This window comes from Carlito syrichta, unplaced genomic scaffold, assembly GCF_000164805.1.
Source record: "Carlito syrichta isolate Samal-C Ts95f unplaced genomic scaffold, Tarsius_syrichta-2.0.1 Scaffold308948, whole genome shotgun sequence".
Classification (NCBI taxonomy): Eukaryota; Metazoa; Chordata; class Mammalia; order Primates; family Tarsiidae; genus Carlito; species Carlito syrichta.
Window position 1 is genome coordinate 20,590 of NW_007253044.1, and position 14,319 is coordinate 34,908.

Here is a 14,319-nt window from a genome sequence, read left to right on the forward strand (position 1 = left end):
TCCCATATTTTATCTGGCTACGGTACCCCAGAGGGTACCATGAGACTATGGAGAAGCCATAAGTTGGGCCGTCTGAACCCTTGGGGCTTGCTTACATCCTGAGAAGGGGAACCAGGGCACCTGTGTGAGGTCACAGCCAGGTCCTGAGTGTCCGGGGGCTGCTCGGCCTCGGCTATGCGGGTGTGTTCAGAGAAGGCACCTCAACCTTAGGCCTCCATTTTCACTTAAACTTCTACTTTCTGCCCCAAACACTCAGGGCAGTCAAGAGTGCCCTCCTAGGAGCTGTCCCCACAAGCGAAGCCCTAAGAAGCTAACAAATAATAACTTTAGCCTCAGACCAGCTAGCACAGCAAACCATTCATTCCACCAGACACAAGGAGCCCTTTGCCTGTCTGAACCAAAAGCTGTGACTTGAAACAACTGATCCTCCTCATGAAGGGTTCTGTTGTGGTGTTGACAGCCACCTGCCAAGTCTCATTATCAGCTGAGTTTTCCTTACACTAAATAAAAAGTCAGCATGAGGTCTTCAGTCAGTTTTACCATGTGACTTTGGATACCATGCATCACACTGTAGTGTCACATTACACTTACTAATTTTAACTAAGTACAACACAATGAATTTTTCTAGGCATGATATTGTAGTACTACCACTAAAATATATATATATATAGAGAGAGAGAGAGAGAGAGAGAGAGAGAAAGAGAGAGAGAGAGAGAGAGAGAGAGAGAGAGAGGGGAAAGGCTGCTGGTTATGTGGTGAATCTATAGGGTCAACAGCCAATTAGCTAGTACATGCATATTGAAGCTTTCTAGGTACCCACTAGGCATAGGCCCTGTTCTCAAGGACCCAAAACCAACATGCGTTTGACAGTGAGTAAAACATGATGAGTAAGACTCAGTAATTCAGCCCGAGAAAGGGTTCACTGATCTAGATAATGTCTCCTGAAATTATCTAGATCATGCCACTGGGGCTAGTTGTATCCTAACATCCCCCATCCATACCTCTCGCAGGCTCTCCAAGTCAACGTGACTGAAAATGGCCTCATGGCTGTCTCCCCTAATCAGTCACTAGGCCTCCTCCTTTTCCCCATTTCTACTCCGAGGCCCACTTTATCACTGGTTTGGACTGTGGCGATACTGTGGGTCGCTTCTAACTGGTCTTTCTCCAGTCTTGTTCCTTTCAATTCCCTCATCCACCTCAGCTTCCAGAGCAGTCTGTAAAACGTGGCTAACAGAACAGACACACTCACTATTCACTCACAGGATGAAGTCCATGGTCTTGATGTGCCGTGACCTGAAGAAACCCTGTCCCCTGTCATCATCTGTCACCTCCTGGTAGGCATTCTATGCACCAGCCACACTGAACCTTCTACTGTTTCCCAGAATGCAGGTTCTCAGGCAGAGCCTTGGCCTGAATCACACACTGCCCTCGGCACAGGGCCCTTGTCACCACAGTCACTTCTACTTGGGCTTCAGGGCTCAAGCCAAAGTGCCATCTTTGGGGCTGCATGTCTCCTCTCGGCCTCCATGAGACTTCACAAGTTTATTAGAACAATGTGTTTCTTTATTTGTCTCTGGTATCCGATTGTGTCTGATACCAAAGTGTATCTTTTTCATCTATCCCCAGCACATAACATGGTTTCTGGCACAGCAGGGATACAATACGTGCCTTCTGAAGGAATAGATGATACTGTAGCGATGTGGGGTACAATTCAGGATTGGGTAGATAAGTGATCATCATACAGGTAAAGTTTGGGCCTCCCTTTGGTCCCCACCTCACCTGGTTTGAGATCGAGTACCCTTACTGATGTCATGGGACCTCCTCTGAGCATGTCCTGTGACTGTCGATGCCTTTTTTATAGTATTATGATTAACGTTTAGGGTCCACTTATGAGTGAGAATATGTGGTATTGGTTTTTTGTTTCTGTAATAGGTCACTCAGTATTATAGACTCTAAATCCATCCAAGTTGCTGCAAAGTTCATAATTCTGTCCTTCTTTATGACTGCATAATACTCCATCGTATATATGTACTACATTTTTTAAATCCAGTCTACTTTTGATGGGTAACCTGATAAGGTCTTCCATGTGGCAAAATTGAGTTATGTTGTAAATATGTAGCGTCAACAGCCAAATTAATAACCTGGACTTGAAAACATTTCAATTAATCAGTCAGTGTGAGCATATTGAACCTTCCTGTGCCCAGCAGACATAAGCCGTATTTGCGAAATGCTGGATACTCTAAATAACATGTGAGAAATGTGATCTAAATAAACAGTCTAAATTTCAGTCCTGCAGATCCATGAAGAAATAGTAACTTTCCTAGCTGCAAATATTATTTTTCAAGGAGACGGCTTGGCCCCCTTTCATCAATGGTTAAGACTGGTTTGGCATTAGCAGGGTTCGTGTTTATGCATAATTAGTATGCCAATGGCACACAGACCTTAGTTCTAAGTCTATCTGACCTGTTTTTACCAATTTCATTTTCAATATGAATATTCTTATAAAATTCTTTTTCATAGCAAGTACAGCATAGGATTTTCATAACCTTAAAATTAATGAAATTCTGTCATTCTTTCCACCAATATGTATTTAGCACTTACTATTATTATGTGCCTACCATTGTTCCAGGGACTGGGGTTACAACAGAGGACAAGAAGTCCTACCTTCGTGAACTTAAATTTTATTGGTGAAATCTGAAAACTCCTTGAGGTCACAAGGAACAAAATAGACTTAGAAGCAAGTAAAGATCACACTTGCTTAAGGGAAAAATACCCTAGATGTCATGGTAACTTATCACCCTGCAGAAATTTCTATATTCATATTAGATATAGAAGATATGTTTAAAGCAGCAAATATTACTACAAATGTGCAGAAAGTCACGTGCTTCTGGTCTCTATTCACAAATAAAGCTATTGATTGTTATTACCTTAAATCAGATAAAATGTTGACCCATCTTCTCCCTACACAACCCACCTTACTTGTCACAGAAAATGTGGTCAGTAAAGAAAGTAAAAGGAAGAAAATATAATTTTCCTGTAATCCACATCACCACCCATTAACATGTGTGTTTATTTCTTTTGGTCTATTCATATATGTTTGTGTTGTTGTTGCTGTTTTGGTTTTTTTGATTTTTTGAGACAAAACTTCATTCTTTCACTTTGGCTGGAGTGCAGTAGCACAATCACAGCTCACTGTAACCTCAGACCCCTGAGCTCAAGTGATCCTCCCTCCTCAGCATTCCAAGTAGCTAGGACTATAGGCACACATGCCTTATTTATATATGCTCATATGTATATTTTGAACATAATTAAGATATTAAGATATGTACTGTTTTATATCAAGTGTTTTCACTTTTATAAATGATTATCCTTGTTATTAAATAGTTTTTGAAAATTTTTATGTCTGTATATTAACCCATTGCTCAGATATAAATCAGTTTACTTAATCATTCACTGACTGTAGAACATTTGCAGTAAATGTTCTTGAATACTTTAGTCCAAATCACTGAACAATTTCTTAGAGGGGACGCCTAGCTGGGATTATTGGGTCAAAAGACAAAAAGTCCTTTTCTCACAAACTTACAAGCCTTTAAATATTACCAGGTTGTTTCCAGAAAGCAATGTAGGAGCAACCAATTCAGCATATCTACACCAATATTGGTGCTCAAGATTTTTAGAAATCTTTGCTTATTTAATAGTGGCAAAATAGCATCTTATTGTTTAAACTTGCATTTCTTGAATTACTGAAGAAGTAGAATTGATTTTACCATGTATGAGACTATTTTAAAACAAAAGTAAACAAGCAAACAAACAAAAAACCTTCAAGAGGCATAACCTTCTACCCAACAGAAGCTTGGTAGACAGCTGGTCCAAGGCAGGTCAGAAGACTCTCCGAGTTATGTGCAGGGGCATGGCATCACTGGCCAGGCTTCTGCCTGCTGTGTAGACAAGGGATCAGACATAGGCTGGGTTAGCTTTGGCTGCTGAGCCCTGACATACCTTAATGCAGCCACAGTACACATTACCTCCATGTCCGTGATCTTTCGGGAAGGCAACACCATGAGGGCTGTTAAACCAGCTGTCCCGATGTAAGCCACTTCCAAATAATAAAAAATAGGCACTCAGGAAATTGCATTACAGTTTGATGGGAATCAGTTTATACTTTTTAAGAAAGCTTTAAGTCTCAAGAGCACTGCTGGCTGCTCTCTTAGGTCAATGAAGTGCTACTTAACTGAACACAATTTAAGCATACCCATTGCCACCTGCACAGTCTAAATTCATCCAGGAATAACACCGATCAGCTTGGAGAATCAGGCCTAACAGTGTATGGATGGCTCTCATTGGACTCCAGTTTAATACAACTGACCAAATATCAAAACACCAATTGGTTTGCTTTGTTTTTTAAAACTGCTTCCTGAAATTTACCAAACCTCACCCAGACTCTTGTAGTAATTGAAGTAATTTCCACAACATATTTATTCTCTGTTGAGCTAAAAGAAACAAGTTGTCATTCGCATTCCACCCTTATTTCCTGACCTTATTTTAACTCAGAAACAAATGTACTGGCATTCACATTTTAAAAAATGTCTCTGTTTAACTTTGCTTTAACTGCAACTGTCATAATTTTAGCGAATTTTAGCTAATGCGATCTGACAGTTCAGATTCAAATGCTAGTTCATGAGTGAGCTGCTACTCTGTTTATAACTTACATACTGGACAATATGGTGGAACAGCTATTCCCAAAAAACCTCCTGCTACAAAACACCCACTACAGTAAATATTTATTTATATATGTATTTATTTTTTTGAGCTGGGGACTCACTCTCTTGCCCAGGCTGTAGTGCAGTGGCATGATCACGGCTCACTGCAGTCTCAGCCTCCTGGGCAGCTGGGACTATACATGCGTGCAGCCATGCCCAGCTAATTTGCTTTTGATTTTTTTAGAGACGAAGTCTCACTACATTGCTCAGGTTGGTCTTGAACTCCTGGTCTCAAGCAATCCTCCTGCCTCGGCCTCCCAAAGTTCTGGGATTATAGGTATGAGCCACCATGCCTGGTCCTAACTTTTAAAGCTTCCAGGTGATTACAAATGTGTAGCCATGTTGAGAACTGCATGCCTAAAGGGAGAAAAAACAGTTACCAGATGGAAACTTAAACACAGAACCAGGTGAAAATGGAGAAAATATATGTTTAGGGAGCGGTTAAGTGAGTAGGTAAGAAAGAGAATTTTGAGATGTGAATAAATAAGAAATACGTCCATGGACACAATGCCCAGGCTCTGCAGGCCACTCATGCAGTCAGTCTCATTGTCTAACAACCTGTTTGGTTGTGATTATATCTCCCAGAGTTGAAATAAGTGATGCTTTCCTCCCTAGCTTATTCCTGTCTATGTAACCTCCTCCGTCCATGACTGTTGAGTAAAGTAAAGAAGGAAATAACCTTAAAATGGGAATTGCGAGGATTGTGGGGATGTTGGTAAAGGACACAAAATTTCAATGAGAGAGGAGAAATAAGTTCAAGAGGCCTAATGTACTTCATGGACATTATATAGACAATATATCGTCTACCTGAACATTGCTGAGAGTAGACTGAGTATTCTCACCACAACACGAGACATATGAGGTATGAATAAGTCAAATAACTTGATTTAGCCATTCCACAGTGTGTACATACATCAAAACATCATGTTGCATGCCATAAATAACCTACAATATATACGATGTTTACTTGTCAATTAAAAAATACATTTAGAAAAATGGGATTTGCAATGAGTGGGATTTGCAAACCAATTGGTGGGATTTGCAAACCAATTGGTGTTTTGATATTTGGTCAGTTGTATTAAATGCAATATTACATTACTGTAACAATAGAATTCTTCCTCCTCGCTCACTCTGAAAAGGGTGTAAAATGCAGATGCTGAAGAGGCCAGATGGGTAAGGCAAATGAGTGACACAGGCTGTGGGTTTGAGCGTTGGCTTGCACGTCAAACCTTAGTAATAGCATTCTCTTCTACCTAGAACTAGGCCCACTGTCATCCTTGTTCAACATGTGACCCTCTCAAGCTTCTCTTGGTAAACAGGTAAGGTACACAAGACAGTTCTCTGCTCTCAGAAAGATGACAGAGCAAGCACAGTAACAAAGCGCACCCTTGCCGGGCCCTGGGAGCTAGCAAGGTGTGAAGGAGAATGGGTGCTGTGGTCTAAATATTTGCACCCCCACAGTCCATAAATTGAAATCCTCACCCCCGAGTTGTGGTATAAAGAGGAGGAGGCCTTTGGGAGGCGATAGGGCAGAGCCCTCTTGCATGGGATCAGTGCCCTCTAAAAGGAACTCCAGACAGCGCACTTTTCCCTCCCACCATGTGAGTGTAGAGTAAGGACACAGTTGCCTCTGAAGACACAGGCCCTCGCCAGACACAGAACCTGCTGGGGCCTTGATCTTGGACTTTCCAGCCTCCAGAGCTGCGAGGAACAAATGTCTGTTGCTCATAGTCACCCAGTCTCTGGCACTTTGTGACAGTAGCCTGAATGGACTAAGACCATGGGAACAGGAAAGGGAGGTCCCATCCAGGGTCCAGCCTCGACCTGCCCAGACTGCTGCCACGCAGACCTTGATGTGGCCAGCTCCACAGATCACGCAAGTGTTTCCAGCTGGAAGTCTGGAACAATGGGTGTCATTTCCAGATTTTAAAGGTATATGAATGAGGCAAGCATGTGATCACTGGCCTACACAATGTGGGACAGAATGTGAAACTACACAACACGCAAACAGAATAATTCCCAAAGATGCAATTTTCATCAATCCTTCCTTCCATGCATCCAAGCACCCTGCTGACCATCTGTTTTGTATAAGATGTTGCACTGGGCCGTATGAGAGGATGACACCAAACTAAATATGACAGGACCTCTACCTTCAAAGAGAGCTTTCAAGCTGGATTAAAATACCGCACTACGTCATACAGTCTGAAAATCTCTGTAGGGCTGAGGCTAGAAGGGAAGATCGAATAATTCAATTATAGAGATGCAAATGCTCCTGTCGAGTTTGATCAGCACACGGGACAAGACAAGAGATTCACATAACCAGAATCCACGACAGCTCAAACTGCTTTTAACACTGGACTTGGGGGAAGGTAAAAGAACACAGCATGAAAAACACAACGAACAAAATCCTGGTGGTTGGAAAACACTAATAATATAGCTTTCAAATGGGCCTTAAAGGAATGTAATACAGGGAGCATGTATTTTTAAAAAAATATTCCGAAAATAAGAATGATTAAGTAAATAAAAATTAGGTCAGCAGTTCTCAAAGTGTGATCTGAGAATCTCTGGGGAACCCCAAGACCCTCTCAGGAGGTTCACAAGGTCAAAACGATTTTCCTAAAACTTGTAAGACGTCATCTGCCTTTCATTCTCACCTTCTCTCTAGAGTGGAGTTTTCCAGAGGCCACATAACAGGCAATGACGTTACTACTCTGAAAGTTACTGGCATATGTGCTTGTGTACACCCGTGCTTTGGAAATTTATCTAAGATATTTATCAAGTTTTAATTCGTAATACTGTAAACATTAAGAGATAGAACCCATCAAAACATAGTTTTTTGGGAATTCTCAGCAATTTTTAAGGGTGTGAAGGGGCAAGAGGCCAAAAAGTGTGAGCTGGGTTACAAAGCCTGTGAGGGTCATGGCTGTGTCTCGCTAACTGTTGTATCCACCACTCTCAGCACTGGCTGCAAAGATGGTACACCCTCAGGACACATCTGCTAAACACAAGAATGACTGCCAAAGCACGCACCTACAAGTATGTTTAGACACAATGCAAACACCCAAAGTGGCCTTTATTTTCCCTTGGTTGCTTTTGGCTGGTTACCAACTTGGATTAATAATGGTCTTCTCCTTCGTAGCTCATATGTGGAGAGCACATATCTTGATGGTCGAGTCACTGGCCAGCATGTTTTTCTTAATGAGCTTATAATTCCACCTGTGGATCTTCCCTGGGAAACAAGCAAATGTCTGGCAGAACAGATGGCCCCTTTGCTGAGGCTTGACAGAATGAAATCTTGCCATTTATTAAACAGTCAAGCAAAATGATTTCCACAGGCAGCACCCCTCCCTCTCCTGCAAATAGTCTTTCCTTTATGTAAACTTACAGATTGATAACAATTTGTTAGTAGTAACATCCTCAACTAGAATTCCCATCTCAAGAAGTGTAGACAGAAACCATCAAGAGAGTGGGCAGCAACCCACAGAACAGGGAATAAATATTAACTAATCATGTATCTGACGAAGGCCTAACATCCAGGATCTACAAGGAACTCAAATGAGCCAAAAGGAAAAAAACCAAACAACTGTATTAAAAAGTGGACAGAGAACAAGAACAGACACTTTTCAAAAGCTATATAAGCAGCCCACAGATATATGAAAAAATGCTCTGCCTTCTAATCATCAGAGATATGCAAATAAAAAACACAATGAGATGCCCCCTAACTCCAGTAAGGACGGCTATCATTTAACAAGTCAAAAAACAACAGGTGCTGGCATGGCTGCAGAGAAAAGGGAATGCTTCTACAACTGTTGGTGGAAGTGCAGGCTAGTTCAACCTCTATTGAAAGCAGTGTGGTGATTCCTAAAAGAACTACAAATTGACCTTCCATGATCCAGCAATCCCTCTCCTGGGAATATACCCAGAGGAACATAAATCATTCTACAAAAAAGACACTTGCACATATGTTTAGAGCCACATGTTTATATTCACAAGAGCAAAAACATGGAACCAACCCCACTGGCCATCAAACATAGACTTGGTAAAGAAAATGTGGTACATGTACATGATGGAGTGCTATGCAGCCATAAGGAAGAACAAAATCACAGACTTCGCAGCAAATTGGATGGAGTTGGAGACCATCCTACTTAGTGATCTATCACAGAATCAAAGAACTGAATACCACATGTTCTCACTCAGAAGTAGGACCCGAACATTAATCGCATTAGCACAAGGGAGGAATTGGTAGTCACTGGACACTGCCAGGGGAGGAAGGGAAGAAGGAGGGGGGTCACATCACAACACAACGAGTACCCGGTCCTAAACTAGGGGAAGTGAGGACCAGTTGGAGGCCCAAACTTCAACCGGCATGCAGCCTACATGTGTAGCTAATCCTGACCTGTACCCCACATCTCCATAATAAAATAATTTTTAAAAGTCAAAACAACCTTGAAAAAGAAAAAAAAAGAAGACATGGCTAAAATAGTCAATCTGCAAACCATGCATGGATTTCATGATCATCTCCTTCACTGGGTCCTGCTGCTAATCAGTCAGATTCAGCAGATCTGGGAACTGGTCTTTTCCAGATCTCCACGAGTGACTCTGATGCCTCTCCCTGGGGTCTAGGGACCATAACGAGAATTGCCAGTCTACTGCACTGCCATAATCATCAATCACGGATGCACTTGTGGTCAACATGAACTCGTGAGACACAAAGAAACACAATGTGATTTTGGTATCACAGGACCACACTTCTAAAAACCGGGAAGGAACTGAATAATTCTGCTTAGGAGTTAAAGAATCTTATGAGGAAATGAATGATATTGCCTCTGTTTATAGCCCTATGACTCCTGCTTGGGCTGAGCCAATCACAGTACCCTGTTACACACCTGCAAAGGAGAAACGAGGAGATGAGCATGTTATGGGAGGTGCAGCAACCAGCAAGCCACACACAGGTGGGGCCAGGCACACCTGAGGTGAGTAATGAGCTGGGGCAGGTTGAGAGAGGAAGAAAGCCCCTGGCAGAGACAGCAGAGGACAGAGTAGAAGACACCTAACGTCTGGCTCCTGCTGTCTCTCCCTTGTCTACTGCATGCTCCTGGGGCCCTGCTGTGCTGAGGTTCTAGCCTTACATTTCTGAGAAGAGAAAAAACATCCTATCTTGCCTGCCAGAGCTAGCTTGAGCAGACCTCGGCTCTTTAGAGAGCATTGCTCTTCTTCAATGCCAAGAAGGAGGCAGTGTGGTCTGTGGGGATAAAGTGGCATGGCTGGGGGGTGGAGTGGGCATAGACTTTGCTGTCCATACCAAAAATCTCCTAGAGGAGAGAGTGCTGGTAATTATGCCAGAACAACAGGTACAAATAAACCAGGTGGGATTACCCCGGACATCCAGTCACCTTTGAAATTCAGTATCAGACATGACTAACTGCCTGCCTCTACCTTTGGTTTTAGGTAGGTCACTTACCCTAAGCCTGTTTCCTTGACAATAAAATAACAGATTTAAGTAATTCTGAGTTTTTTTCTGATTAAGAAAAATCTTAGAATAAGTTCCTACCTCTTTCTAAAACTTTGCCTAGAGGCAACTTAGGAGATGAAGCAGATGATCAGAAAAGGAGCCTTTAAGATTTTATATAGTTGATTGTCTTGACATGCACAGCAATGAAAAGGTTTACTGATGGAACCTTTAAAAAGAAGATCTGAAATATGCACCAATCAAAGCTATTTGGTTATCAGCGATGCTGTCCTATTTTTTGAGACATCAACAGAACAGCTCCCAAGTTGCCATGGCTCCCCCAAAAAAGCAGCTGGTACTCTCTTGCAGGCGGAGGTAAGAGTATTTGTCCTGTTGCCTCATTCCTGAGACCTAATACTACAGTCCTTCCTTGGCTGGTGGAGAGGAAGTAACAGGAATAAAGTCCCCTGCCCCCTCACGGGTTCCCTCGCCAGCCCAACTCTTGTTGGCCAGTCCAGACTTTGGCCAGTTCTGCATCCCTGTTACTGAGAGATGGTTGACCTGTCACCGCGTCTGTAGGGATCAGGAGGGCACATTTAATATTGAGATGCACAGCTGCTCTTAAATAAAGGTGCCCATGTCATAGGATCTCAGAAGGTTAGAGCTGGAAGAAAGCTTAGCTTCTATATAAGCTTCTATTCACAGATGAAACACAGTAGCTAAAAACAGTAACACATGTTACCATTCAGGCACTGGTGAGGCTCTGCGCTGTGTGATTGACAGCAATCATTTCCCTTTCTTCTTGTGCTAACCCTAGGAAGTAGGCATTCTTATTATCCCCATTTTCCAACTGGAGAAACTGAGGTTTGGAGGGATTAAATAATGTGCTGCTCTGTGTGTTCAGCTTAATTCAAGTATTTCTTAGGGATGAAAAGGAAATTTTAACCCAGTTCTGCTGGTTCTCAGGACACTCTTCTTTCCATTAAAACGATCACAAGTGAGTCAACAGGCATGTAGCATGTACCAGGCCCTGTGCTAGGTGTCAAGACCATTAGCTGGCCTGCCACACGAAATGTAACTTCAAGTCCTTCCTTCCAGGCCCTAGGAGGAAAACAGACTGCTGGCTGGAGAAGGCCTCACTAATGCTCATAATCTCCCCCGGGGTGAGTGTGGCAGAAGGGAGGTACCACTATGCTCTCCCGCAAATGAGAAAGCCGAAGCAGAGATAATTACAGGGTTTGCCAACACCAGGTAGGCACCATGAGGCCATAAATGGAACCAAACTGTCTTGTTCCATCTACCATATTCACTGGCCAAAATAAAAGTCTCTCTTACCTCTGCTCACTGCAGGGTTCAAGTACAATTATCACTTGAAACACATTCTTCTGATAGGAATTATCTTGCTAAGCTTCCCACAAGTAGCCCAACCTACTCACTTGAATTTCTTCCCATTTGATGTAGACAAGCCAGGGCACCGACAATCTTCAAAAAAAAAGCTAAGAGCTGTCAGCATCAGAGTGGATATTATGACTACCTTAAAATTATGAACGAATCAGTCCACGGTAATAATAATGCAAATAATGACGACAGTCTTTTATACTGATCCCATATTCCATGCCTGACACTGTACTACAGCTTTACACCTAGTTCCACAATCACACACAGGCAGAGGCAGATCAGGTTTTGTGGGTCTTGAAGCTGACACCATTTGAGGGGACCTTGCTAAGAATAAGCTAGTGTTGGGTACAGGATCAGGCTCTGGGAGGGTGAGTGAGAGACCCAAAGTCTCAGCTTTGTGAGCTTCATGGCATATGTGTGGCTGTGCCCAAGACAGCTAATATCCCACATCTTCACTTTAACAAGTAATGAAATTGAGACGCAGAGAAGTTAAGTAAATTGCCCAAAGCCAAAAAGCTTGTAAATGGTGAGGCTAGGATTTGAACATAGGGAGTCTGATTCCAACTTTCATGAATTTTCTTTGTGTGGCTTCTAATAAAAATAAAATTTCTATCACTTATTAAGCACTAACTATAGTGCATCCCAGAAAAATCATTCCCATTTTCTCAAATAATCCTTATAACCTTTCTATATGCATTATCCCTATTTACAAATGGGGAAACCATGAAATCAAGAAGGATTAAACAACTAGCCCATGGTCACCCAATTGGTCCATGGTGGAGCCAGGATTCACACTCAGGAGTGCTTACCTGCGATGTCCTCACTCTTTCCCACTATCCCATGCCACCTGCCACACTACAGGTAATCCAGGAAAGAGCACAGTAGCAATGCTTGACTTCTGTGTACATAACAAAATTCCCAGGTCTGTCTGCTGAAACCAGTCCATCCTCTACTTTCCTACAGCACACTGCGGAGCACTTTTTAGCTGAGGCCAGGCAGTTCTGAAAGTATACTTTCCATCCCTCATCGAGAAAACCACTCGGAAATATCAACACAAACTCAGGCCCCTGCCAAGTTGCCTTACAGCCACCCTCCCCCAGTGAAATGGCGACCTACAAAGACTCTGAGGCCCACAGGGAATCTGAGGCACTGGGAAGATCACTCATCCCATAGGGCTCCCCTGAAACAGCTTTTCAGAGCCACACAAGAAAATCACATCTCGTCTACAACTGGATTGCTTAACCTAGTCATCCAAAGCAAAAGCTTACCTACATCCTCAAACACATCTTGCCATGGATTTGGATGTGGACAGGAGTGGAGAAAGGATTCCATTTCTTCTCCCTCAAACATGAGTGCTCTGGGATACAGTGATCTTTGAGGAGCTCAGATCGTAGGCCTTGTCCTCCTTGGCAATGGGAACTTTGAACAAATTAAATTATGCCTTTCCATCATTTTGTTGTTGTCGTTAAAGTTACCTTTAACTGCCAGATTTCAAGTAATTGATTATTCTAGAAAGAATATATCCAGTGTCACCTGGAATAAGACAGCTTTACTAACCCGGGAGTGCAGTGACTCAAGCTGGACTAAGCCTGGGCTTTTTTCCCCCCTTTTTTTGGTCTGGCCAGAGCAAGTGCAGACCAGTGGGAGAAATTAAGCTCGCAATGATTTCCCCCCTCCCTTTTTAAGGAAAAAGTGATCCCAGAAACTCTCTCTTGTTCCTCTTTGGACACAGCTTGGTGGGTGTGGGTGAAAGGGCAGAAGAAATGGCCAGTGAAGTCAAAAGATGGAGAAGTCTCCAGTCCCATCGTCTGGGGAAGAAGCTTCGGGTTCTTGCAGGGACCTCACTGCATCCAGTGCCTGAAAATGATGGCTGGCTGAAAACAAGAATCCACAGGGAGACAAAGCAACACAGCCTGTCTGTAGGAGATTCGAAGCCGCCGAGGCGGCGCTGAGCACAGGCGGCGACCGAGACAACAGCACCGGCCCAAAGGCCTGGCCAGCCTTCCACCCGCCCTGCCCAGCCAGGAAAGCGAGAGCACCACAGGCCGCACGCCCACCCCGCGCCCAGCCCCGCACCACTTCAAGGGCTGCGGCTGCACCCTGCGCAACCGGCCTCTCCAGGGCGCCTCTGCTGTGGTCGGTCTCGCCAGGAAGTGGGAGGAGAGGCAAGCCTGGCCCGGCCGAGATTGGGGTACAGGGAGGCAGCGGGGAGAGAGGCACAGGAGAACCAGGGCGGGGCGTTTTAAGAAGTCCGAAGCGCGGTCCCAACTACCGCTGCGAGGGAGCAGCGGCGACGCCCCCCTCCCCATCCGCGTTAACCCTCGCCTGCCAAGCCCGGGAGCCCAGGGAGGAGCGCCCGGGCCCGCGGGGCTGCTCCGGCGCGGGGCTCCTTTGCGAAGGGGCTGCAGCGGGGGTCGGACAGAAGCGCCCCAAACGCGCACACGCGTGCACACAACCGCGCGCGCGCACAGCCCGCTCAGCCTCACCTTCTCGATGCCCTGGTCCACGGCCTTCTGGAAGACCCGGGCCACCAGCAGCGTGACGCTGGTCACCAGCAGCAGCAGGGACAGCGTCCCCGCCGTGTAGAAGCAGCACCTGCCCATGCTGCGCGCCGCTCACGGCCGGGCCGCGACTGCCTGGAGAAGGCGCCGCCCCGGGAGACCCGGGAGACCCGGCCTCCCGCCGGCGGGGGGCGCAGCGCTCGGCCCGAGC

At 44.4% G+C, this 14,319-nt stretch overlaps 1 protein-coding gene across 1 annotated transcript in view; it reads right to left on the reverse strand.

Moving 5' to 3' along the window:
• LOC103268869 overlaps positions 1-14,319 on the reverse strand; it is a 36,451-nt gene that overhangs the window by 19,867 nt on the left and 2,265 nt on the right. Inside the window, exon 2 of the mRNA XM_021716794.1 lies at positions 14,094-14,239. Coding sequence (XP_021572469.1) covers positions 14,094-14,239 — 146 coding nt within the window. The remainder of the gene's footprint in view (positions 1-14,093; positions 14,240-14,319) is intronic.